Raw genomic sequence first — 25111 nt, forward strand, 5'->3', positions numbered from 1 at the left:
AGTTTTATTCAACAAGAAACTCACTTTCACATGAAGCAGTTTGGACAGACTTCCTTTCACGGAGCATTTTCTAATCTGCTGCAGCAAAAAAAAAAAAAAAAGAATTAGTGGCATACGTCAAAATGATCACATAATTAGTAAAGCAGCAACAATACAGATAAAGCACCTTACAAAGTTTATTTTGAAATGTATAAACAATGAAGTGAAAGCAGATCATTACTATTAATATTACTACATTTCAACAGGGACCTGAAAATGAATCACAGTAGGAAACTGATATAGTAAGCTGAAAACATTCACATGCATTGATATTTCAGAAAAAGCAAGCAGACATTTGAATCTTCTGTCCCATATTTGACCCGGACATTACAAAAGGTGCTCATCAATTTGCTCACTGCCGGTTCATCAGAAAATGTTCCCAGGGTGATCCGGTATTAAAGCTGCCAATGAGGCTGTTGCCAAATTACAATGCTGTCCTCAGCAGGCAGAGCACCCAATCAGAAGAATAGTTGGGGATTCAGGGAAACGGGTCTTAAAAACAAGAGCTTGTTTCAGGCTGAGGGTGAATCAGGGCGGCTGTAAATCATGAACCAATTCCTGTGGAGCGCTCCCAGAACACGACAATATCCCATCTGTACATATTGAAGTTGCGTGTTTGTGTGTTGCGCATCATTTCTTGAGGTGTCTTTGCTTCCAGCAGGTAGAGCAGAGCTGACAGAGGAGACCACCAGCTGTCCCCTGACCACCCGCTGCTCTTCTCATCTCTTCTCCATTCATCTCAGACACAATTATTTGGTGTCCCGGTGCTGCTGTACTGGTTTGACTGGCTTTGTCACACGTTGTTAGTGTCCTGGATAGTTTTTCTCTGATGTGGAGTTTCTCAATGTCACTGAGCAAACAGAGTTTAAGCTGCTGGAGCTCACTGTATTTTTCACTGGGGGACTTGTGACCTTCAACCAAATGTCCCATGTCTTTGCTCTGCCTTTGTTCCAGTGTTGATCTTCCCAGTAGTGTGTTTTCTTTTTGTATCAAAACTCTCTGAACACAGTGATTGATCGCCTTCAGTCTTTCTTCCAGGTTGTTTCTCATTTCATGACCTCTGCCCTTCATCTGGTTAATCTCCTGTCGTTCCACGCTGGTGTTCTTCCACATTATACGCAAGAGATGTCTTTTTGACATATCCTGATCAGAAGGATCATCCTCTGCTGCTGTCTGGAGTGCGTCAAATTCCTGTGCATCCTCCAAGGTTTCACTTTCTGATGCAATGAGAAGACTCTGCTTTTTAAGATGCAGGAACTGACTCTTGTCGTCAAGATTGCCTGATCTATGTTTCTCAACATCTTGGCTGGTAAACAAGTATTTAACGAAAACCTCGGTTTGTACTGCTTTGTTCAAATGTTTTCCCTCCAAAGGCTTATTTTCTTCCTCGATGATATCACGGTAACTGGTGATACTGAATGTCAGCTTTTCTATTGAATTAAACACAGATTCAAACACTGACATTAGCTGAGACATTGCTTCACTTTTAACTGTGACAATGTTCTCAATTACTTTAAGCATTTCCTGTGTCCTTTCAAGTAACAGTTTAAGTTTTAGTTTGAAATGACCAATGGATTCTACTGCATTTGACAACTGGTCATCTGTAAGAGTAATGTGAGGGAGTTGTCTTTCCATTGACTCAGTTTTCGAGGAAAACATGTTACTTTCCCAATCAAACACAGGGTAAGTTTGACTACATTGTTCTTTTTGTTGTATTGGTATATCAGGACAGCGATGTGTGTTTTCTACCGAAAGTACTTCTTTTGTTGATTGATTTTGAGACTCATCATTCTTCTCGACAAAGTTGGTAATCATGGTTGAGGAGACAAGTGCCAAACCTTCTGAAAGGTTCTTTATGATTTCATTGTAATTATCCAGACCAATTGCATTTTCATCCACAGCTGCAATCTGTTGTTCCAAATCAGACTGCAGATGTAAGGTCTTGTCAATATCGCGTTGCAAATTGTCCATTTTGCGCTTCAGATTTTCAGCTATTTTCTTGCCGAGATGATGAAGTCTCAGTCTAAGAGTCTCAGCAGAGTCCATTTCATTCCTGACTTCATCCTCTCTTCTCTGGAGCTCAGCTCTTTGGCCTTCCAGTTGGTCCCTCTCATTCAGAAGCTTTTGTCTTTCTTTATCAATGTTGGATTTCATCTGACTGAGCTGTTCTTTCTCTTCATGGATGGTTCTCATGGCAGCTTCCACCTCTTGGTTCTTCCAGGTGACATTGTTCCTGAGAGTTTGGAGTTCATGTCGTTCTTCGGACAATCGGTTCTTGAGGGTTTGCAGCTCTTCAGATTGTCCTTTGGACTCCAGGAGCTGGTCATCCAGCATTTTTTCTTTCAAGAAATTCTCCTTCATGACAGCATCAAGTCTTTGTCTGTCTTCGGACAATCTGTTCTTGACGGTTTGCAGCTCTTCAGATTGTCCTTTGGCCTCCAGGAGCTGGTCATCCAGCAGTTTTTCTTTCAAGAAATTCTCCTTCATGACAGCATCAAGTCTTTGTCTGTCTTCGGACAATCTGTTCTTGACGGTTTGCAGCTCTTCAGATTGTCCTTTGGCCTCCAGGAGCTGGTCATCCAGCAGTTTTTCTTTCAAGAAATTCTCCTTCATGACAGCATCAAGTCTTTGTCTGTCTGTTTGAACCTGACGAGTCAGCTCCTCGATGGTAGTTTTCTCCCTGTTGATCTCCTCAAACAAGCTGTTGATATGTTCTGCTTTAGTTTGGAGCTGTGATTTAGTCGTTTCCATCATATCTTGTTCTTCTTTCATCAGTTGCCTCTCTTGTTCTATCATGACTCTTTGTTGCTGGATGTCATCCATCAGTACGTTCATGTCCTGCTTCTCTTTGTCCATCTTGTCGGCCATTTGGTCTAAAGTCAGTCTGTCTTGTTGAATCTGTACTTTGACCATCTCAAGAGCTTGTTTATCTAAGTCAAATTGTTCTTTCCACGGACTGGCTGCTTCATCTCCCTTGGTAATCATGGTTGAGGAGACAAGTGCCAAACCTTCTGAAAGGTTCTTTATGATTTCATTGTAATTATCCAGACCAATTGCATTTTCATCCACAGCTGCAATCTGTTGTTCCAAATCAGACTGCAGATGTAAGGTCTTGTCAATATCGCTTTGCAAATTGTCCATTTTGCGCTTCAGATTTTCAACTATCTTCTTGCCGAGATGATGAAGTCTCAGTCTCAGAGTCTCAGCAGAGTCCATTTCATTGCTGACTTCATCCTCTCTTCTCTGAAGCTCAGCTCTTTGGCCTTCCAGTTGGTCCCTCTCATTCAGAAGCTTTTGTCTTTCTTTATCAATGTTGGATTTCATCTGACTGAGCTGTTCTTTCTCTTCATGGATGGTTCTCATGGCAGCTTCCACCTCTTGGTTCTTCCAGGTGACATTGTTCCTGAGAGTTTGGAGTTCATGTCGTTCTTCGGACAATCGGTTCTTGAGGGTTTGCAGCTCTTCAGATTGTCCTTTGGCCTCCAGGAGCTGGTCATCCAGCAGTTTTTCTTTCAAGAAATTCTCCTTCATGACAGCATCAAGTCTTTGTCTGTCTTCGGACAATCTGTTCTTGACGGTTTGCAGCTCTTCAGATTGTCCTTTGGCCTCCAGGAGCTGGTCATCCAGCAGTTTTTCTTTCAAGAAATTCTCCTTCATGACAGCATCAAGTCTTTGTCTGTCTTCGGACAATCTGTTCTTGACGGTTTGCAGCTCTTCAGATTGTCCTTTGGCCTCCAGGAGCTGGTCATCCAGCAGTTTTTCTTTCAAGAAATTCTCCTTCATGACAGCATCAAGTCTTTGTCTTTCTGTTTGAACCTGAAGGGTCAGCTCCTCGATGGTAGTTTTCTCCCTGTTGATCTCCTCAAACAAGCTGTTGATATGTTCTGCTTTAGTTTGGAGCTGTGATTTAGTCGTTTCCATCATATCTTGTTCTTCTTTCATCAGTTGCCTCTCTTGTTCTATCATGACTCTTTGTTGCTGGATGCCATCCATCAGTACGTTCATGTCCTGCTTCTCTTTGTCCATCTTGTCGGCCATTTGGTCTAAAGTCAGTCTGTCTTGTTGAATCTGTACTTTGACCATCTCAAGAGCTTGTTTATCTAAGTCAAATTGTTCTTTCCACGGACTGGCTGCTTCATCTCCCTTGGTAATCATGGTTGAGGAGACAAGTGCCAAACCTTCTGAAAGGTTCTTTATGATTTCATTGTAATTATCCAGACCAATTGCATTTTCATCCACAGCTGCAATCTGTTGTTCCAAATCAGACTGCAGATGTAAGGTCTTGTCAATATCGCTTTGCAAATTGTCCATTTTGCGCTTCAGATTTTCAGCTATCTTCTTGCCGAGATGATGAAGTCTCAGTCTCAGAGTCTCAGCAGAGTCCATTTCATTCCTGACTTCATCCTCTCTTCTCTGAAGCTCAGCTCTTTGGCCTTCCAGTTGGTCCCTCTCATTCAGAAGCTTTTGTCTTTCTTTATCAATGTTGGATTTCATCTGACTGAGCTGTTCTTTCTCTTCATGGATGGTTCTCATGGCAGCTTCCACCTCTTGGTTCTTCCAGGTGACATTGTTCCTGAGAGTTTGGAGTTCATGTCGTTCTTCGGACAATCGGTTCTTGAGGGTTTGCAGCTCTTCAGATTGTCCTTTGGCCTCCAGGAGCTGGTCATCCAGCAGTTTTTCTTTCAAGAAATTCTCCTTCATGACAGCATCAAGTCTTTGTCTGTCTTCGGACAATCTGTTCTTGACGGTTTGCAGCTCTTCAGATTGTCCTTTGGCCTCCAGGAGCTGGTCATCCAGCAGTTTTTCTTTCAAGAAATTCTCCTTCATGACAGCATCAAGTCTTTGTCTGTCTTCGGACAATCTGTTCTTGACGGTTTGCAATTCTTCAGATTGTCCTTTGGCCTCCAGGAGCTGGTCATCCAGCAGTTTTTCTTTCAAGAAATTCTCCATCATTACAGCATCAAGTCTTTGTCTTTCTGTTTGAACCTGAAGGGTCAGCTCCTCGATGGTAGTTTTCTCCCTGTTGATCTCCTCAAACAAGCTGTTGATATGTTCTGCTTTAGTTTGGAGCTGTGATTTAGTCGTTTCCATCATATCTTGTTCTTCTTTCATCAGTTTCCTGTCTTGTTCTATCATGACTCTTTGTTGCTGGATGTCATCCATCAGTACGTTCATGTCCTGCTTCTCTTTGTCCATCTTGTCGGCCATTTGGTCTAAAGTCAGTCTGTCTTGTTGAATCTGTACTTTGACCATCTCAAGAGCTTGTTTATCCAAGTCAAATTGTTCTTTCCACGGACTGGCTGCTTCATCTCCCTTGGTAATCATGGTTGAGGAGACAAGTGCCAAACCTTCTGAAAGGTTCTTTATGATTTCATTGTAATTATCCAGACCAATTGCATTTTCATCCACAGCTGCAATCTGTTGTTCCAAATCAGACTGCAGATGTAAGGTCTTGTCAATATCGCTTTGCAAATTGTCCATTTTGCGCTTCAGATTTTCAGCTATCTTCTTGCCGAGATGATGAAGTCTCAGTCTCAGAGTCTCAGCAGAGTCCATTTCATACCTGACTTCATCCTCTCTTCTCTGAAGCTCAGCTCTTTGGCCTTCCAGTTGGTCCCTCTCATTCAGAAGCTTTTGTCTTTCTTTATCAATGTTGGATTTCATCTGACTGAGCTGTTCTTTCTCTTCATGGATGGTTCTCATGGCAGCTTCCACCTCTTGGTTCTTCCAGGTGACATTGTTCCTGAGAGTTTGGAGTTCATGTCGTTCTTCGGACAATCGGTTCTTGAGGGTTTGCAGCTCTTCAGATTGTCCTTTGGCCTCCAGGAGCTGGTCATCCAGCAGTTTTTCTTTCAAGAAATTCTCCTTCATGACAGCATCAAGTCTTTGTCTGTCTTCGGACAATCTGTTCTTGACGGTTTGCAGCTCTTCAGATTGTCCTTTGGCCTCCAGGAGCTGGTCATCCAGCAGTTTTTCTTTCAAGAAATTCTCCTTCATGACAGCATCAAGTCTTTGTCTGTCTTCGGACAATCTGTTCTTGACAGTTTGCAGCTCTTCAGATTGTCCTTTGGCCTCCAGGAGCTGGTCATCCAGCAGTTTTTCTTTCAAGAAATTCTCCTTCATTACAGCATCAAGTCTTTGTCTTTCTGTTTGAACCTGAAGAGTCAGCTCCTCGATGGTAGTTTTCTCCCTGTTGATCTCCTCAAACAAGCTGTTGATATGTTCTGCTTTAGTTTGGAGCTGTGATTTAGTCGTTTCCATCATATCTTGTTCTTCTTTCATCAGTTTCCTGTCTTGTTCTATCATGACTCTTTGTTGCTGGATGTCATCCATCAGTACGTTCATGTCCTGCTTCTCTTTGTCCATCTTGTCGGCCATTTGGTCTAAAGTCAGTCTGTCTTGTTGAATCTGTACTTTGACCATCTCAAGAGCTTGTTTATCCAAGTCAAATTGTTCTTTCCACGGACTGGCTGCTTCATCTCCCTTGGTAATCATGGTTGAGGAGACAAGTGCCAAACCTTCTGAAAGGTTCTTTATGATTTCATTGTAATTATCCAGACCAATTGCATTTTCATCCACAGCTGCAATCTGTTGTTCCAAATCAGACTGCAGATGTAAGGTCTTGTCAATATCGCTTTGCAAATTGTCCATTTTGCGCTTCAGATTTTCAGCTATCTTCTTGCCGAGATGATGAAGTCTCAGTCTCAGAGTCTCAGCAGAGTCCATTTCATACCTGACTTCATCCTCTCTTCTCTGAAGCTCAGCTCTTTGGCCTTCCAGTTGGTCTCTCTCATTCAGAAGCTTTTGTCTTTCTTCATCAATGTTGGATTTCATCTGACTGAGCTGTTCTTTCTCTTCATGGATGGTTCTCATGGCAGCTTCCACCTCTTGGTTCTTCCAGGTGACATTGTTCCTGAGAGTTTGGAGTTCATGTCGTTCTTCGGACAATCGGTTCTTGAGGGTTTGCAGCTCTTCAGATTGTCCTTTGGCCTCCAGGAGCTGGTCATCCAGCAGTTTTTCTTTCAAGAAATTCTCCTTCATGACAGCATCAAGTCTTTGTCTGTCTTCGGACAATCTGTTCTTGACAGTTTGCAGCTCTTCAGATTGTCCTTTGGCCTCCAGGAGCTGGTCATCCAGCAGTTTTTCTTTCAAGAAATTCTCCTTCATTACAGCATCAAGTCTTTGTCTTTCTGTTTGAACCTGAAGAGTCAGCTCCTCGATGGTAGTTTTCTCCCTGTTGATCTCCTCAAACAAGCTGTTGATATGTTCTGCTTTAGTTTGGAGCTGTGATTTAGTCGTTTCCATCATATCTTGTTCTTCTTTCATCAGTTTCCTGTCTTGTTCTATCATGACTCTTTGTTGCTGGATGTCATCCATCAGTACGTTCATGTCCTGCTTCTCTTTGTCCATCTTGTCGGCCATTTGGTCTAAAGTCAGTCTGTCTTGTTGAATCTGTACTTTGACCATCTCAAGAGCTTGTTTATCTAAGTCAAATTGTTCTTTCCACGGACTGGCTGCTTCATCTCCCTTGGTAATCATGGTTGAGGAGACAAGTGCCAAACCTTCTGAAAGGTTCTTTATGATTTCATTGTAATTATCCAGACCAATTGCATTTTCATCCACAGCTGCAATCTGTTGTTCCAAATCAGACTGCAGATGTAAGGTCTTGTCAATATCGCTTTGCAAATTGTCCATTTTGCGCTTCAGATTTTCAGCTATCTTCTTGCCGAGATGATGAAGTCTCAGTCTCAGAGTCTCAGCAGAGTCCATTTCATACCTGACTTCATCCTCTCTTCTCTGAAGCTCAGCTCTTTGGCCTTCCAGTTGGTCTCTCTCATTCAGAAGCTTTTGTCTTTCTTTATCAATGTTGGATTTCATCTGACTGAGCTGTTCTTTCTCTTCATGGATGGTTCTCATGGCAGCTTCCACCTCTTGGTTCTTCCAGGTGACATTGTTCCTGAGAGTTTGGAGTTCATGTCGTTCTTCGGACAATCGGTTCTTGAGGGTTTGCAGCTCTTCAGATTGTCCTTTGGCCTCCAGGAGCTGGTCATCCAGCAGTTTTTCTTTCAAGAAATTCTCCTTCATGACAGCATCAAGTCTTTGTCTGTCTTCGGACAATCTGTTCTTGACAGTTTGCAGCTCTTCAGATTGTCCTTTGGCCTCCAGGAGCTGGTCATCCAGCAGTTTTTCTTTCAAGAAATTCTCCTTCATGACAGCATCAAGTCTTTGTCTTTCTGTTTGAACCTGAAGAGTCAGCTCCTCGATGGTAGTTTTCTCCCTGTTGATCTCCTCAAACAAGCTGTTGATATGTTCTGCTTTAGTTTGGAGCTGTGATTTAGTCGTTTCCATCATATCTTGTTCTTCTTTCATCAGTTTCCTATCTTGTTCTATCATGACTCTTTGTTGCTGGATGTCATCCATCAGTACGTTCATGTCCTGCTTCTCTTTGTCCATCTTGTCGGCCATTTGGTCTAAAGTCAGTCTGTCTTGTTGAATCTGTACTTTGACCATCTCAAGAGCTTGTTTATCCAAGTCAAATTGTTCTTTCCACGGACTGGCTGCTTCATCTCCCTTGGTAATCATGGTTGAGGAGACAAGTGCCAAACCTTCTGAAAGGTTCTTTATGATTTCATTGTAATTATCCAGACCAATTGCATTTTCATCCACAGCTGCAATCTGTTGTTCCAAATCAGACTGCAGATGTAAGGTCTTGTCAATATCGCTTTGCAAATTGTCCATTTTGCGCTTCAGATTTTCAGCTATCTTCTTGCCGAGATGATGAAGTCTCAGTCTCAGAGTCTCAGCAGAGTCCATTTCATTCCTGACTTCATCCTCTCTTCTCTGAAGCTCAGCTCTTTGGCCTTCCAGTTGGTCCCTCTCATTCAGAAGCTTTTGTCTTTCTTTATCAATGTTGGATTTCATCTGACTGAGCTGTTCTTTCTCTTCATGGATGGTTCTCATGGCAGCTTCCACCTCTAGGTTCTTCCAGGTGACATTGTTCCTGAGAGTTTGGAGTTCATGTCGTTCTTCGGACAATCTGTTCTTGACGGTTTGCAGCTCTTCAGATTGTCCTTTGGCCTCCAGGAGCTGGTCATCCAGCAGTTTTTCTTTCAAGAAATTCTCCTTCATGACAGCATCAAGTCTTTGTCTGTCTTCGGACAATCTGTTCTTGACGGTTTGCAGCTCTTCAGATTGTCCTTTGGCCTCCAGGAGCTGGCCATCCAGCAGTTTTTCTTTCAAGAAATTCTCCTTCATGACAGCATCAAGTCTTTGTCTGTCTTCGGACAATCTGTTCTTGACGGTTTGCAGCTCTTCAGATTGTCCTTTGGCCTCCAGGAGCTGGTCATCCAGCAGTTTTTCTTTCAAGAAATTCTCCTTCATGACAGCATCAAGTCTTTGTCTGTCTGTTTGAACCTGAAGGGTCAGCTCTTCGATGGTAGCTTTCTCCCTGTTGATCTCCTCAAACAAGCTGTTGATATGTTCTGCTTTAGTTTGGAGCTGTGATTTAGTCGTTTCCATCATATCTTGTTCTTCTTTCATCAGTTTCCTGTCTTGTTCTATCATGACTCTTTGTTGCTGGATGTCATCCATCAGTACGTTCATGTCCTGCTTCTCTTTGTCCATCTTGTCGGCCATTTGGTCTAAAGTCAGTCTGTCTTGTTGAATCTGTACTTTGACCATCTCAAGAGCTTGTTTATCTAAGTCAAATTGTTCTTTCCACGGACTGGCTGCTTCATCTCCCTTGGTAATCATGGTTGAGGAGACAAGTGCCAAACCTTCTGAAAGGTTCTTTATGATTTCATTGTAATTATCCAGACCAATTGCATTTTCATCCACAGCTGCAATCTGTTGTTCCAAATCAGACTGCAGATGTAAGGTCTTGTCAATATCGCTTTGCAAATTGTCCATTTTGCGCTTCAGATTTTCAGCTATCTTCTTGCCGAGATGATGAAGTCTCAGTCTCAGAGTCTCAGCAGAGTCCATTTCATTCCTGACTTCATCCTCTCTTCTCTGAAGCTCAGCTCTTTGGCCTTCCAGTTGGTCCCTCTCATTCAGAAGCTTTTGTCTTTCTTTATCAATGTTGGATTTCATCTGACTGAGCTGTTCTTTCTCTTCATGGATGGTTCTCATGGCAGCTTCCACCTCTTGGTTCTTCCAGGTGACATTGTTCCTGAGAGTTTGGAGTTCATGTCGTTCTTCGGACAATCGGTTCTTGAGGGTTTGCAGCTCTTCAGATTGTCCTTTGGCCTCCAGGAGCTGGTCATCCAGCAGTTTTTCTTTCAAGAAATTCTCCTTCATGACAGCATCAAGTCTTTGTCTGTCTTCGGACAATCTGTTCTTGACGGTTTGCAGCTCTTCAGATTGTCCTTTGGCCTCCAGGAGCTGGTCATCCAGCAGTTTTTCTTTCAAGAAATTCTCCTTCATGACAGCATCAAGTCTTTGTCTTTCTGTTTGAACCTGAAGGGTCAGCTCCTCGATGGTAGTTTTCTCCCTGTTGATCTCCTCAAACAAGCTGTTGATATGTTCTGCTTTAGTTTGGAGCTGTGATTTAGTCGTTTCCATCATATCTTGTTCTTCTTTCATCAGTTGCCTCTCTTGTTCTATCATGACTCTTTGTTGCTGGATGTCATCCATCAGTACGTTCATGTCCTGCTTCTCTTTGTCCATCTTGTCGGCCATTTGGTCTAAAGTCAGTCTGTCTTGTTGAATCTGTACTTTGACCATCTCAAGAGCTTGTTTATCTAAGTCAAATTGTTCTTTCCACGGACTGGCTGCTTCATCTCCCTTGGTAATCATGGTTGAGGAGACAAGTGCCAAACCTTCTGAAAGGTTCTTTATGATTTCATTGTAATTATCCAGACCAATTGCATTTTCATCCACAGCTGCAATCTGTTGTTCCAAATCAGACTGCAGATGTAAGGTCTTGTCAATATCGCTTTGCAAATTGTCCATTTTGCGCTTCAGATTTTCAGCTATCTTCTTGCCGAGATGATGAAGTCTCAGTCTCAGAGTCTCAGCAGAGTCCATTTCATTCCTGACTTCATCCTCTCTTCTCTGAAGCTCAGCTCTTTGGCCTTCCAGTTGGTCCCTCTCATTCAGAAGCTTTTGTCTTTCTTTATCAATGTTGGATTTCATCTGACTGAGCTGTTCTTTCTCTTCATGGATGGTTCTCATGGCAGCTTCCACCTCTTGGTTCTTCCAGGTGACATTGTTCCTGAGAGTTTGGAGTTCATGTCGTTCTTCGGACAATCGGTTCTTGAGGGTTTGCAGCTCTTCAGATTGTCCTTTGGCCTCCAGGAGCTGGTCATCCAGCAGTTTTTCTTTCAAGAAATTCTCCTTCATGACAGCATCAAGTCTTTGTCTGTCTTCGGACAATCTGTTCTTGACGGTTTGCAGCTCTTCAGATTGTCCTTTGGCCTCCAGGAGCTGGTCATCCAGCAGTTTTTCTTTCAAGAAATTCTCCTTCATGACAGCATCAAGTCTTTGTCTGTCTTCGGACAATCTGTTCTTGACGGTTTGCAGCTCTTCAGATTGTCCTTTGGCCTCCAGGAGCTGGTCATCCAGCAGTTTTTCTTTCAAGAAATTCTCCTTCATTACAGCATCAAGTCTTTGTCTTTCTGTTTGAACCTGAAGGGTCAGCTCCTCGATGGTAGTTTTCTCCCTGTTGATCTCCTCAAACAAGCTGTTGATATGTTCTGCTTTAGTTTGGAGCTGTGATTTAGTCGTTTCCATCATATCTTGTTCTTCTTTCATCAGTTTCCTGTCTTGTTCTATCATGACTCTTTGTTGCTGGATGTCATCCATCAGTACGTTCATGTCCTGCTTCTCTTTGTCCATCTTGTCGGCCATTTGGTCTAAAGTCAGTCTGTCTTGTTGAATCTGTACTTTGACCATCTCAAGAGCTTGTTTATCCAAGTCAAATTGTTCTTTCCACGGACTGGCTGCTTCATCTCCCTTGGTAATCATGGTTGAGGAGACAAGTGCCAAACCTTCTGAAAGGTTCTTTATGATTTCATTGTAATTATCCAGACCAATTGCATTTTCATCCACAGCTGCAATCTGTTGTTCCAAATCAGACTGCAGATGTAAGGTCTTGTCAATATCGCTTTGCAAATTGTCCATTTTGCGCTTCAGATTTTCAGCTATCTTCTTGCCGAGATGATGAAGTCTCAGTCTCAGAGTCTCAGCAGAGTCCATTTCATTCCTGACTTCATCCTCTCTTCTCTGAAGCTCAGCTCTTTGGCCTTCCAGTTGGTCCCTCTCATTCAGAAGCTTTTGTCTTTCTTTATCAATGTTGGATTTCATCTGACTGAGCTGTTCTTTCTCTTCATGGATGGTTCTCATGGCAGCTTCCACCTCTTGGTTCTTCCAGGTGACATTGTTCCTGAGAGTTTGGAGTTCATGTCGTTCTTCGGACAATCGGTTCTTGAGGGTTTGCAGCTCTTCAGATTGTCCTTTGGCCTCCAGGAGCTGGTCATCCAGCAGTTTTTCTTTCAAGAAATTCTCCTTCATGACAGCATCAAGTCTTTGTCTGTCTTCGGACAATCTGTTCTTGACGGTTTGCAGCTCTTCAGATTGTCCTTTGGCCTCCAGGAGCTGGTCATCCAGCAGTTTTTCTTTCAAGAAATTCTCCTTCATGACAGCATCAAGTCTTTGTCTTTCTGTTTGAACCTGAAGGGTCAGCTCCTCGATGGTAGTTTTCTCCCTGTTGATCTCCTCAAACAAGCTGTTGATATGTTCTGCTTTAGTTTGGAGCTGTGATTTAGTCGTTTCCATCATATCTTGTTCTTCTTTCATCAGTTGCCTCTCTTGTTCTATCATGACTCTTTGTTGCTGGATGTCATCCATCAGTACGTTCATGTCCTGCTTCTCTTTGTCCATCTTGTCGGCCATTTGGTCTAAAGTCAGTCTGTCTTGTTGAATCTGTACTTTGACCATCTCAAGAGCTTGTTTATCTAAGTCAAATTGTTCTTTCCACGGACTGGCTGCTTCATCTCCCTTGGTAATCATGGTTGAGGAGACAAGTGCCAAACCTTCTGAAAGGTTCTTTATGATTTCATTGTAATTATCCAGACCAATTGCATTTTCATCCACAGCTGCAATCTGTTGTTCCAAATCAGACTGCAGATGTAAGGTCTTGTCAATATCGCTTTGCAAATTGTCCATTTTGCGCTTCAGATTTTCAGCTATCTTCTTGCCGAGATGATGAAGTCTCAGTCTCAGAGTCTCAGCAGAGTCCATTTCATTCCTGACTTCATCCTCTCTTCTCTGAAGCTCAGCTCTTTGGCCTTCCAGTTGGTCCCTCTCATTCAGAAGCTTTTGTCTTTCTTTATCAATGTTGGATTTCATCTGACTGAGCTGTTCTTTCTCTTCATGGATGGTTCTCATGGCAGCTTCCACCTCTTGGTTCTTCCAGGTGACATTGTTCCTGAGAGTTTGGAGTTCATGTCGTTCTTCGGACAATCGGTTCTTGAGGGTTTGCAGCTCTTCAGATTGTCCTTTGGCCTCCAGGAGCTGGTCATCCAGCAGTTTTTCTTTCAAGAAATTCTCCTTCATGACAGCATCAAGTCTTTGTCTGTCTTCGGACAATCTGTTCTTGACGGTTTGCAGCTCTTCAGATTGTCCTTTGGCCTCCAGGAGCTGGTCATCCAGCAGTTTTTCTTTCAAGAAATTCTCCTTCATGACAGCATCAAGTCTTTGTCTTTCTGTTTGAACCTGAAGGGTCAGCTCCTCGATGGTAGTTTTCTCCCTGTTGATCTCCTCAAACAAGCTGTTGATATGTTCTGCTTTAGTTTGGAGCTGTGATTTAGTCGTTTCCATCATATCTTGTTCTTCTTTCATCAGTTGCCTCTCTTGTTCTATCATGACTCTTTGTTGCTGGATGTCATCCATCAGTACGTTCATGTCCTGCTTCTCTTTGTCCATCTTGTCGGCCATTTGGTCTAAAGTCAGTCTGTCTTGTTGAATCTGTACTTTGACCATCTCAAGAGCTTGTTTATCCAAGTCAAATTGTTCTTTCCACGGACTGGCTGCTTCATCTCCCTTGGTAATCATGGTTGAGGAGACAAGTGCCAAACCTTCTGAAAGGTTCTTTATGATTTCATTGTAATTATCCAGACCAATTGCATTTTCATCCACAGCTGCAATCTGTTGTTCCAAATCAGACTGCAGATGTAAGGTCTTGTCAATATCGCTTTGCAAATTGTCCATTTTGCGCTTCAGATTTTCAGCTATCTTCTTGCCGAGATGATGAAGTCTCAGTCTCAGAGTCTCAGCAGAGTCCATTTCATTCCTGACTTCATCCTCTCTTCTCTGAAGCTCAGCTCTTTGGCCTTCCAGTTGGTCCCTCTCATTCAGAAGCTTTTGTCTTTCTTTATCAATGTTGGATTTCATCTGACTGAGCTGTTCTTTCTCTTCATGGATGGTTCTCATGGCAGCTTCCACCTCTTGGTTCTTCCAGGTGACATTGTTCCTGAGAGTTTGGAGTTCATGTCGTTCTTCGGACAATCGGTTCTTGAGGGTTTGCAGCTCTTCAGATTGTCCTTTGGCCTCCAGGAGCTGGTCATCCAGCAGTTTTTCTTTCAAGAAATTCTCCTTCATGACAGCATCAAGTCTTTGTCTGTCTTCGGACAATCTGTTCTTGACGGTTTGCAGCTCTTCAGATTGTCCTTTGGCCTCCAGGAGCTGGTCATCCAGCATTTTTTCTTTCAAGAAATTCTCCTTCATGACAGCATCAAGTCTTTGTCTGTCTTCGGACAATCTGTTCTTGACGGTTTGCAGCTCTTCAGATTGTCCTTTGGCCTCCAGGAGCTGGTCATCCAGCAGTTTTTCTTTCAAGAAATTCTCCTTCATGACAGCATCAAGTCTTTGTCTGTCTGTTTGAACCTGAAGGGTCAGCTCTTCGATGGTAGCTTTCTCCCTGTTGATCTCCTCAAACAAGCTGTTGATATGTTCTGCTTTAGTTTGGAGCTGTGATTTAGTCGTTTCCATCATATCTTGTTCTTCTTTCATCAGTTTCCTGTCTTGTTCTATCATGACTCTTTGTTGCTGGATGTCATCCATCAGTACGTTCATGTCCTGCTTCTCTTTGTCCATCTTGTCGGCCATTTGGTCTAAAGTCAGTCTGTCTTGTTGAATCTGTACTTTGACCATCTCAAGAGCTTGTTTATCTAAGTCAAATTGTTCTTTCCACGGACTGGCTGCTTCATCTCCCTTGGTAATCATGGTTGAGGAGACAAGTGCCAAACCTTCTGAAAGGTTCTTTATGATTTCATTGTAATTATCCAGACCAATTGCATTTTCATCCACAGCTGCAATCTGTTGTTCCAAATCAGACTGCAGATGTAAGGTCTTGTCAATATCGCTTTGCAAATTGTCCATTTTGCGCTTCAGATTTTCAGCTATCTTCTTGCCGAGATGATGAAGTCTCAGTCTCAGAGTCTCAGCAGAGTCCATTTCATTCCTGACTTCATCCTCTCTTCTCTGAAGCTCAGCTCTTTGGCCTTCCAGTTGGTCCCTCTCATTCAGAAGCTTTTGTCTTTCTTTATCAATGTTGGATTTCATCTGACTGAGCTGTTCTTTCTCTTCATGGATGGTTCTCATGGCAGCTTCCACCTCTTGGTTCTTCCAGGTGACATTGTTCCTGAGAGTTTGGAGTTCATGTCGTTCTTCGGACAATCGGTTCTTGAGGGTTTGCAGCTCTTCAGATTGTCCTTTGGCCTCCAGGAGCTGGTCATCCAGCATTTTTTCTTTCAAGAAATTCTCCTTCATGACAGCATCAAGTCTTTGTCTGTCTTCGGACAATCTGTTCTTGACGGTTTGCAGCTCTTCAGATTGTCCTTTGGCCTCCAGGAGCTGGTCATCCAGCAGTTTTTCTTTCAAGAAATTCTCCTTCATGACAGCATCAAGTCTTTGTCTGTCTTCGGACAATCTGTTCTTGACGGTTTGCAGCTCTTCAGATTGTCCTTTGGCCTCCAGGAGCTGGTCATCCAGCAGTTTTTCTTTCAAGAAATTCTCCATCATTACAGCATCAAGTCTTTGTCTTTCTGTTTGAACCTGAAGGGTCAGCTCCTCGATGGTAGTTTTCTCCCTGTTGATCTCCTCAAACAAGCTGTTGATATGTTCTGCTTTAGTTTGGAGCTGTGATTTAGTCGTTTCCATCATATCTTGTTCTTCTTTCATCAGTTTCCTGTCTTGTTCTATCATGACTCTTTGTTGCTGGATGTCATCCATCAGTACGTTCATGTCCTGCTTCTCTTTGTCCATCTTGTCGGCCATTTGGTCTAAAGTCAGTCTGTCTTGTTGAATCTGTACTTTGACCATCTCAAGAGCTTGTTTATCCAAGTCAAATTGTTCTTTCCACGGACTGGCTGCTTCATCTCCCTTGGTAATCATGGTTGAGGAGACAAGTGCCAAACCTTCTGAAAGGTTCTTTATGATTTCATTGTAATTATCCAGACCAATTGCATTTTCATCCACAGCTGCAATCTGTTGTTCCAAATCAGACTGCAGATGTAAGGTCTTGTCAATATCGCTTTGCAAATTGTCCATTTTGCGCTTCAGATTTTCAGCTATCTTCTTGCCGAGATGATGAAGTCTCAGTCTCAGAGTCTCAGCAGAGTCCATTTCATTCCTGACTTCATCCTCTCTTCTCTGAAGCTCAGCTCTTTGGCCTTCCAGTTGGTCTCTCTCATTCAGAAGCTTTTGTCTTTCTTTATCAATGTTGGATTTCATCTGACTGAGCTGTTCTTTCTCTTCATGGATGGTTCTCATGGCAGCTTCCACCTCTTGGTTCTTCCAGGTGACATTGTTCCTGAGAGTTTGGAGTTCATGTCGTTCTTCGGACAATCGGTTCTTGAGGGTTTGCAGCTCTTCAGATTGTCCTTTGGCCTCCAGGAGCTGGTCATCCAGCAGTTTTTCTTTCAAGAAATTCTCCTTCATGACAGCATCAAGTCTTTGTCTGTCTTCGGACAATCTGTTCTTGACGGTTTGCAGCTCTTCAGATTGTCCTTTGGCCTCCAGGAGCTGGTCATCCAGCAGTTTTTCTTTCAAGAAATTCTCCTTCATGACAGCATCAAGTCTTTGTCTGTCTTCGGACAATCTGTTCTTGACGGTTTGCAGCTCTTCAGATTGTCCTTTGGCCTCCAGGAGCTGGTCATCCAGCAGTTTTTCTTTCAAGAAATTCTCCTTCATGACAGCATCAAGTCTTTGTCTGTCTGTTTGAACCTGAAGGGTCAGCTCTTCGATGGTAGCTTTCTCCCTGTTGATCTCCTCAAACAAGCTGTTGATATGTTCTGCTTTAGTTTGGAGCTGTGATTTAGTCGTTTCCATCATATCTTGTTCTTCTTTCATCAGTTTCCTGTCTTGTTCTATCATGACTCTTTGTTGCTGGATGTCATCCATCAGTACGTTCATGTCCTGCTTCTCTTTGTCCATCTTGTCGGCCATTTGTTCTAAAGTCAGTCTGTCTTGTTGAATCTGTACTTTGACCATCTCAAGAGCTTGTTTATCTAAGTCAAATTGTTCTTTCCATGGACTGGCTGCTTCATCTCCCTTGGTAATCATGGTTGAGGAGAAAAGTGCCAAACCTTCTGAAAGGTTCTTTATGATTTCATTGTAATTATCCAGACCAATTGCATTTTCATCCACAGCTGCAATCTGTTGTTCCAAATCAGACTGCAGATGTAAGGTCTTGTCAATATCGCTTTGCAAATTGTCCATTTGTCGCTTCAGATTTTCAGCTATCTTCTTACCGAGATGATGAAGTCTCAGTCTCAGAGTCTCAGCAGAGTCCATTTCATTCCTGACTTCATCCTCTCTTCTCTGGAGCTCGGCTCTTTGGCCTTCCAGTTGGTCCCTCTCATTCAGAAGCTTTTGCCTTTCTTTATCAATGTTGGATTTCATCTGACTGAGCTGTTCTTTCTCTTCATGGATGGTTCTCATGGCAGCTTCCACCTCTTGGTTCTTCCAGGTGACATTGTTCCTGAGAGTTTGGAGTTCATGTCGTTCTTCGGACAATCTGTTCTTGACGGTTTGCAGCTCTTCAGATTGTCCTTTGGCCTCCAGGAGCTGGTCATCCAGCAGTTTTTCTTTCAAGAAATTCTCCTTCATGACAGCATCAAGTCTTTGTCTTTCTGTTTGAACCTGAAGGGTCAGCTCCTCGATGGTAGTTTTCTCCCTGTTGATCTCCTCAAACAAGCTGTTGATATATTCTGCTTTAGTTTGGAGCTGTGATTTAGTCATTTCCATCATATCTTGTTCTTCTTTCATCAGTTTCCTGTCTTGTTCTATCATGACTCTTTGTTGCTGGATGTCATCCATCAGTACGTTCATGTCCTGCTTCTCTTTGTCCATCTTGTCGGCCATTTGGTCTAAAGTCAGTCTGTCTTGTTGAATCTGTACTTTGACCATCTCAAGAGATTTTTTATCCAAGTCAAATTGTTCTTTCCACGGACTGGCTGCTTCATCTCCCTTGGTAATCATGGTTGAGGAGACAAGTGCCAAACCTTCTGAAAGGTTCTTTATGATTTCATTGTAATTATCCAGACCAATTGCATTTTCATCCACAGCTGCAATCTGTTGTTCCAAATCAGACTGCAGATGTAAGGTCTTGTCAATATCGCTTTGCAAATTGTCCATTTTGCGCTTCAGATTTTCAGCTATCTTCTTGCCGAGATGATGAAGTCTCAGTCTCAGAGTCTCAGCAGAGTCCATTTCATTCCTGACTTCATCCTCTCTTCTCTGAAGCTCAGCTCTTTGGCCTTCCAGTTGGTCCCTCTCATTCAGAAGCTTTTGTCTTTCTTTATCAATGTTGGATTTCATCTGACTGAGCTGTTCTTTCTCTTCATGGATGGTTCTCATGGCAGCTTCCACCTCTTGGTTCTTCCAGGTGACATTGTTCCTGAGAGTTTGGAGTTCATGTCGTTCTTCGGACAATCTGTTCTTGACGGTTTGCAGCTCTTCAGATTGTCCTTTGGCCTCCAGGAGCTGGTCATCCAGCAGTTTTTCTTTCAAGAAATTCTCCTTCATGACAGCATCAAGTCTTTGTCTGTCTTCGGACAATCTGTTCTTGACGGTTTGCAGCTCTTCAGATTGTCCTTTGGCCTCCAGGAGCTGGTCATCCAGCAGTTTTTCTTTCAAGAAATTCTCCTTCATGACAGCATCAAGTCTTTGTCTGTCTTCGGACAATCTGTTCTTGACGGTTTGCAGCTCTTCAGATTGTCCTTTGGCCTCCAGGAGCTGGTCATCCAGCAGTTTTTCTTTCAAGAAATTCTCCTTCATGACAGCATCAAGTCTTTGTCTTTCTGTTTGAACCTGAAGGGTCAGCTCCTCGATGGTAGTTTTCTCCCTGTTGATCTCCTCAAACAAGCTGTTGATATATTCTGCTTTAGTTTGGAGCTGTGATTTAGTCATTTCCATCATATCTTGTTCTTCTTTCATCAGTTTCCTGTCTTGTTCTATCATGACTCTTTGTTGCTGGATGTCATCCATCAGTACGTTCATGTCCTGCTTCTCTTTGTCCATCTTGTCGGCCATTTGGTCTAAAGTCAGTCTGTCTTGTTGAATCTGTACTTTGACCATCTCAAGAGCTTGTTTATCCAAGTCAAATTGTTCTTTCCACGGACTGGCTGCTTCATCTCCCTTGGTAATCATGGTTGAGGAGACAAGTGCCAAACCTTCTGAAAGGTTCTTTATGATTTCATTGTAATTATCCAGACCAATTGCATTTTCATCCACAGCTGCAATCTGTTGTTCCAAATCAGACTGCAGATGTAAGGTCTTGTCAATATCGCTTTGCAAATTGTCCATTTTGCGCTTCAGATTTTCAGCTATCTTCTTGCCGAGATGATGAAGTCTCAGTCTCAGAGTCTCAGCAGAGTCCATTTCATTCCTGACTTCATCCTCTCTTCTCTGAAGCTCAGCTCTTCGGCCTTCCAGTTGGTCCCTCTCATTCAGAAGCTTTTGTCTTTCTTTATCAATGTTGGATTTCATCTGACTGAGCTGTTCTTTCTCTTCATGGATGGTTCTCATGGCAGCTTCCACCTCTTGGTTCTTCCAGGTGACATTGTTCCTGAGAGTTTGGAGTTCATGTCGTTCTTCGGACAATCTGTTCTTGACGGTTTGCAGCTCTTCAGATTGTCCTTTGGCCTCCAGGAGCTGGTCATCCAGCAGTTTTTCTTTCAAGAAATTCTCCTTCATGACAGCATCAAGTCTTTGTCTGTCTTCGGACAATCTGTTCTTGACGGTTTGCAGCTCTTCAGATTGTCCTTTGGCCTCCAGGAGCTGGTCATCCAGCAGTTTTTCTTTCAAGAAATTCTCCTTCATGACAGCATCAAGTCTTTGTCTGTCTTCGGACAATCTGTTCTTGACGGTTTGCAGCTCTTCAGATTGTCCTTTGGCCTCCAGGAGCTGGTCATCCAGCAGTTTTTCTTTCAAGAAATTCTCCTTCATGACAGCATCAAGTCTTTGTCTGTCTGTTTGAACCTGAAGGGTCAGCTCTTCGATGGTAGCTTTCTCCCTGTTGATCTCCTCAAACAAGCTGTTGATATGTTCTGCTTTAGTTTGGAGCTGTGATTTAGTCGTTTCCATCATATCTTGTTCTTCTTTCATCAGTTTCCTGTCTTGTTCTATCATGACTCTTTGTTGCTGGATGTCATCCATCAGTACGTTCATGTCCTGCTTCTCTTTGTCCATCTTGTCGGCCATTTGGTCTAAAGTCAGTCTGTCTTGTTGAATCTGTACTTTGACCATCTCAAGAGCTTGTTTATCTACGTCAAATTGTTCTTTCCACGGACTGGCTGCTTCATCTCCCTTGGTAATCATGGTTGAGGAGACAAGTGCCAAACCTTCTGAAAGGTTCTTTATGATTTCATTGTAATTATCCAGACCAATTGCATTTTCATCCACAGCTGCAATCTGTTGTTCCAAATCAGACTGCAGATGTAAGGTCTTGTCAATATCGCTTTGCAAATTGTCCATTTTGCGCTTCAGATTTTCAGCTATCTTCTTGCCGAGATGATGAAGTCTCAGTCTCAGAGTCTCAGCAGAGTCCATTTCATTCCTGACTTCATCCTCTCTTCTCTGAAGCTCAGCTCTTTGGCCTTCCAGTTGGTCCCTCTCATTCAGAAGCTTTTGTCTTTCTTTATCAATGTTGGATTTCATCTGACTGAGCTGTTCTTTCTCTTCATGGATGGTTCTCATGGCAGCTTCCACCTCTTGGTTCTTCCAGGTGACATTGTTCCTGAGAGTTTGGAGTTCATGTCGTTCTTCGGACAATCTGTTCTTGACGGTTTGCAGCTCTTCAGATTGTCCTTTGGCCTCCAGGAGCTGGTCATCCAGCAGTTTTTCTTTCAAGAAATTCTCCTTCATGACAGCATCAAGTCTTTGTCTGTCTTCGGACAATCTGTTCTTGACGGTTTGCAGCTCTTCAGATTGTCCTTTGGCCTCCAGGAGCTGGTCATCCAGCAGTTTTTCTTTCAAGAAATTCTCCTTCATGACAGCATCAAGTCTTTGTCTGTCTTCGGACAATCTGTTCTTGACGGTTTGCAGCTCTTCAGATTGTCCTTTGGCCTCCAGGAGCTGGTCATCCAGCAGTTTTTCTTTCAAGAAATTCTCCTTCATGACAGCATCAAGTCTTTGTCTGTCTGTTTGAACCTGAAGGGTCAGCTCTTCGATGGTAGCTTTCTCCCTGTTGATCTCCTCAAACAAGCTGTTGATATGTTCTGCTTTAGTTTGGAGCTGTGATTTAGTCGTTTCCATCATATCTTGTTCTTCTTTCATCAGTTTCCTGTCTTGTTCTATCATGACTCTTTGTTGCTGGATGTCATCCATCAGTACGTTCATGTCCTGCTTCTCTTTGTCCATCTTGTCGGCCATTTGGTCTAAAGTCAGTCTGTCTTGTTGAATCTGTACTTTGACCATCTCAAGAGCTTGTTTATCTACGTCAAATTGTTCTTTCCACGGACTGGCTGCTTCATCTCCCTTGGTAATCATGGTTGAGGAGACAAGTGCCAAACCTTCTGAAAGGTTCTTTATGATTTCATTGTAATTATCCAGACCAATTGCATTTTCATCCACAGCTGCAATCTGTTGTTCCAAATCAGACTGCAGATGTAAGGTCTTGTCAATATCGCTTTGCAAATTGTCCATTTTGCGCTTCAGATTTTCAGCTATCTTCTTGCCGAGATGATGAAGTCTCAGTCTAAGAGTCTCAGCAGAGTCCATTTCATTCCTGACTTCATCCTCTCTTCTCTGGAGCTCGGCTCTTTGGCCTTCCAGTTGGTCCCTCTCATTCAGAAGCTTTTGCCTTTCTTTATCAATGTTGGATTTCATCTGACTGAGCTGTTCTTTCTCTTCATGGATGGTTCTCATGGCAGCTTCCACCTCTTGGTTCTTCCAGGTGACATTGTTCCTGAGAGTTTGGAGTTCATGTCGTTCTTCGGACAATCTTTTCTTTACAGTTTGCAGCTCTTCAAATTGTCCTTTGGCCTCCAGGAGCTGGTCATCCAGCATTTTTTCTTTCAAGAAATTCTCCTTCATGACAGCATCAAGTCTTTGTCTGTCTTCGGACAATCTGTTCTTGACGGTTTGCAGCTCTTCAGATTGTCCTTTGGCCTCCAGGAGCTGGTCATCCAGCAGTTTTTCTTTCAAGAAATTCTCCTTCATGACAGCATCAAGTCTTTGTCTGTCTTCGGACAATCTGTTCTTGACGGTTTGCAGCTCTTCAGATTGTCCTTTGGCCTCCAGGAGCTGGTCATCCAGCAGTTTTTCTTTCAAGAAATTCTCCCTCATGACAGCATCAACTCTTTGTCTGTCTGTTTTAACCTGAAGGGTCAGCTCCCCGATGGTAGTTTTCTCCCTGTTGATCTCCTCAAACAAGCTGTTGATATGTTCTGCTTTAGTTTGGAGCTGTAATTTAGTCGTATCCATCATATCTTGTTCTTCTTTCATCAGTTTCCTGTCTTGTTCTATCATAACTCTTTGTTGCTGGATGTCATCCATCAATACATTCATGTCCCACTTCTCTTTGTCCATCTTGTCGGCCATTTGGTCTAAAGTCAGTCTGTCTTGTTGAATCTGTACTTTGACCATCTCAAGAGCTTGTTTATCCAAGTCAAATTGTTCTTTCCACGGACTGGCTGCTTCATCTCCCTTGGTAATCATGGTTGAGGAGACAAGTGCCAAACCTTCTGAAAGGTTCTTTATGATTTCATTGTAATTATCCAGACCAATTGCATTTTCATCCACAGCTGCAATCTGTTGTTCCAAATCAGACTGCAGATGTAAGGTCTTGTCAATATCGCTTTGCAAATTGTCCATTTTGCGCTTCAGATTTTCAGCTATCTTCTTGCCGAGATGATGAAGTCTCAGTCTCAGAGTCTCAGCAGAGTCCATTTCATTCCTGACTTCATCCTCTCTTCTCTGGAGCTCAGCTCTTTGGCCTTCCAGTTGGTCCCTCTCATTCAGAAGCTTTTGCCTTTCTTTATCAATGTTGGATTTCATCTGACTGAGCTGTTCTTTCTCTTCATGGATGGTTCTCATGGCAGCTTCCACCTCTTGGTTCTTCCAGGTGACATTGTTCCTGAGAGTTTGGAGTTCATGTCGTTCTTCGGACAATCGGTTCTTGAGGGTTTGCAGCTCTTCAGATTGTCCTTTGGCCTCCAGGAGCTGGTCATCCAGCATTTTTTCTTTCAAGAAATTCTCCTTCATGACAGCATCAAGTCTTTGTCTGTCTTCGGACAATCTGTTCTTGACGGTTTGCAGCTCTTCAGATTGTCCTTTGGCCTCCAGGAGCTGGTCATCCAGCAGTTTTTCTTTCAAGAAATTCTCCTTCATGACAGCATCAAGTCTTTGTCTGTCTTCGGACAATCTGTTCTTGACGGTTTGCAGCTCTTCAGATTGTCCTTTGGCCTCCAGGAGCTGGTCATCCAGCAGTTTTTCTTTCAAGAAATTCTCCTTCATGACAGCATCAAGTCTTTGTCTTTCTGTTTGAACCTGAAGAGTCAGCTCCTCGATGGTAGTTTTCTCCCTGTTGATCTCCTCAAACAAGCTGTTGATATGTTCTGCTTTAGTTTGGAGCTGTGATTTAGTCGTTTCCATCATATCTTGTTCTTCTTTCATCAGTTTCCTATCTTGTTCTATCATGACTCTTTGTTGCTGGATGTCATCCATCAGTACGTTCATGTCCTGCTTCTCTTTGTCCATCTTGTCGGCCATTTGGTCTAAAGTCAGTCTGTCTTGTTGAATCTGTACTTTGACCATCTCAAGAGCTTGTTTATCCAAGTCAAATTGTTCTTTCCACGGACTGGCTGCTTCATCTCCCTTGGTAATCATGGTTGAGGAGACAAGTGCCAAACCTTCTGAAAGGTTCTTTATGATTTCATTGTAATTATCCAGACCAATTGCATTTTCATCCACAGCTGCAATCTGTTGTTCCAAATCAGACTGCAGATGTAAGGTCTTGTCAATATCGCTTTGCAAATTGTCCATTTTGCGCTTCAGATTTTCAGCTATCTTCTTGCCGAGATGATGAAGTCTCAGTCTCAGAGTCTCAGCAGAGTCCATTTCATTCCTGACTTCATCCTCTCTTCTCTGAAGCTCAGCTCTTTGGCCTTCCAGTTGGTCCCTCTCATTCAGAAGCTTTTGTCTTTCTTTATCAATGTTGGATTTCATCTGACTGAGCTGTTCTTTCTCTTCATGGATGGTTCTCATGGCAGCTTCCACCTCTTGGTTCTTCCAGGTGACATTGTTCCTGAGAGTTTGGAGTTCATGTCGTTCTTCGGACAATCTGTTCTTGACGGTTTGCAGCTCTTCAGATTGTCCTTTGGCCTCCAGGAGCTGGTCATCCAGCAGTTTTTCTTTCAAGAAATTCTCCTTCATGACAGCATCAAGTCTTTGTCTGTCTTCGGACAATCTGTTCTTGACGGTTTGCAGCTCTTCAGATTGTCCTTTGGCCTCCAGGAGCTGGTCATCCAGCAGTTTTTCTTTCAAGAAATTCTCCTTCATGACAGCATCAAGTCTTTGTCTGTCTTCGGACAATCTGTTCTTGACGGTTTGCAGCTCTTCAGATTGT

At 42.9% G+C, this 25111-nt stretch overlaps 1 protein-coding gene across 1 annotated transcript in view; it reads right to left on the minus strand.

The window, feature by feature from the left end:
• Positions 1 to 25111, minus strand: part of LOC308121724 (uncharacterized protein) — a 50745-nt gene continuing 25634 nt past the window's right edge. Inside the window, exon 4 of the mRNA XM_080483151.1 lies at positions 1 to 25111. This exon is cut by the window's right edge and continues 14678 nt beyond it. Within this exon, the coding sequence (XP_080339277.1) occupies positions 670 to 25111 (24442 nt within the window). The 3' untranslated portion in view covers positions 1 to 669.

Source organism: Lipophrys pholis (genome assembly GCF_963383615.2).
Source record: "Lipophrys pholis genome assembly, chromosome: 16".
NCBI classification, from domain to species: Eukaryota; Metazoa; Chordata; class Actinopteri; order Blenniiformes; family Blenniidae; genus Lipophrys; species Lipophrys pholis.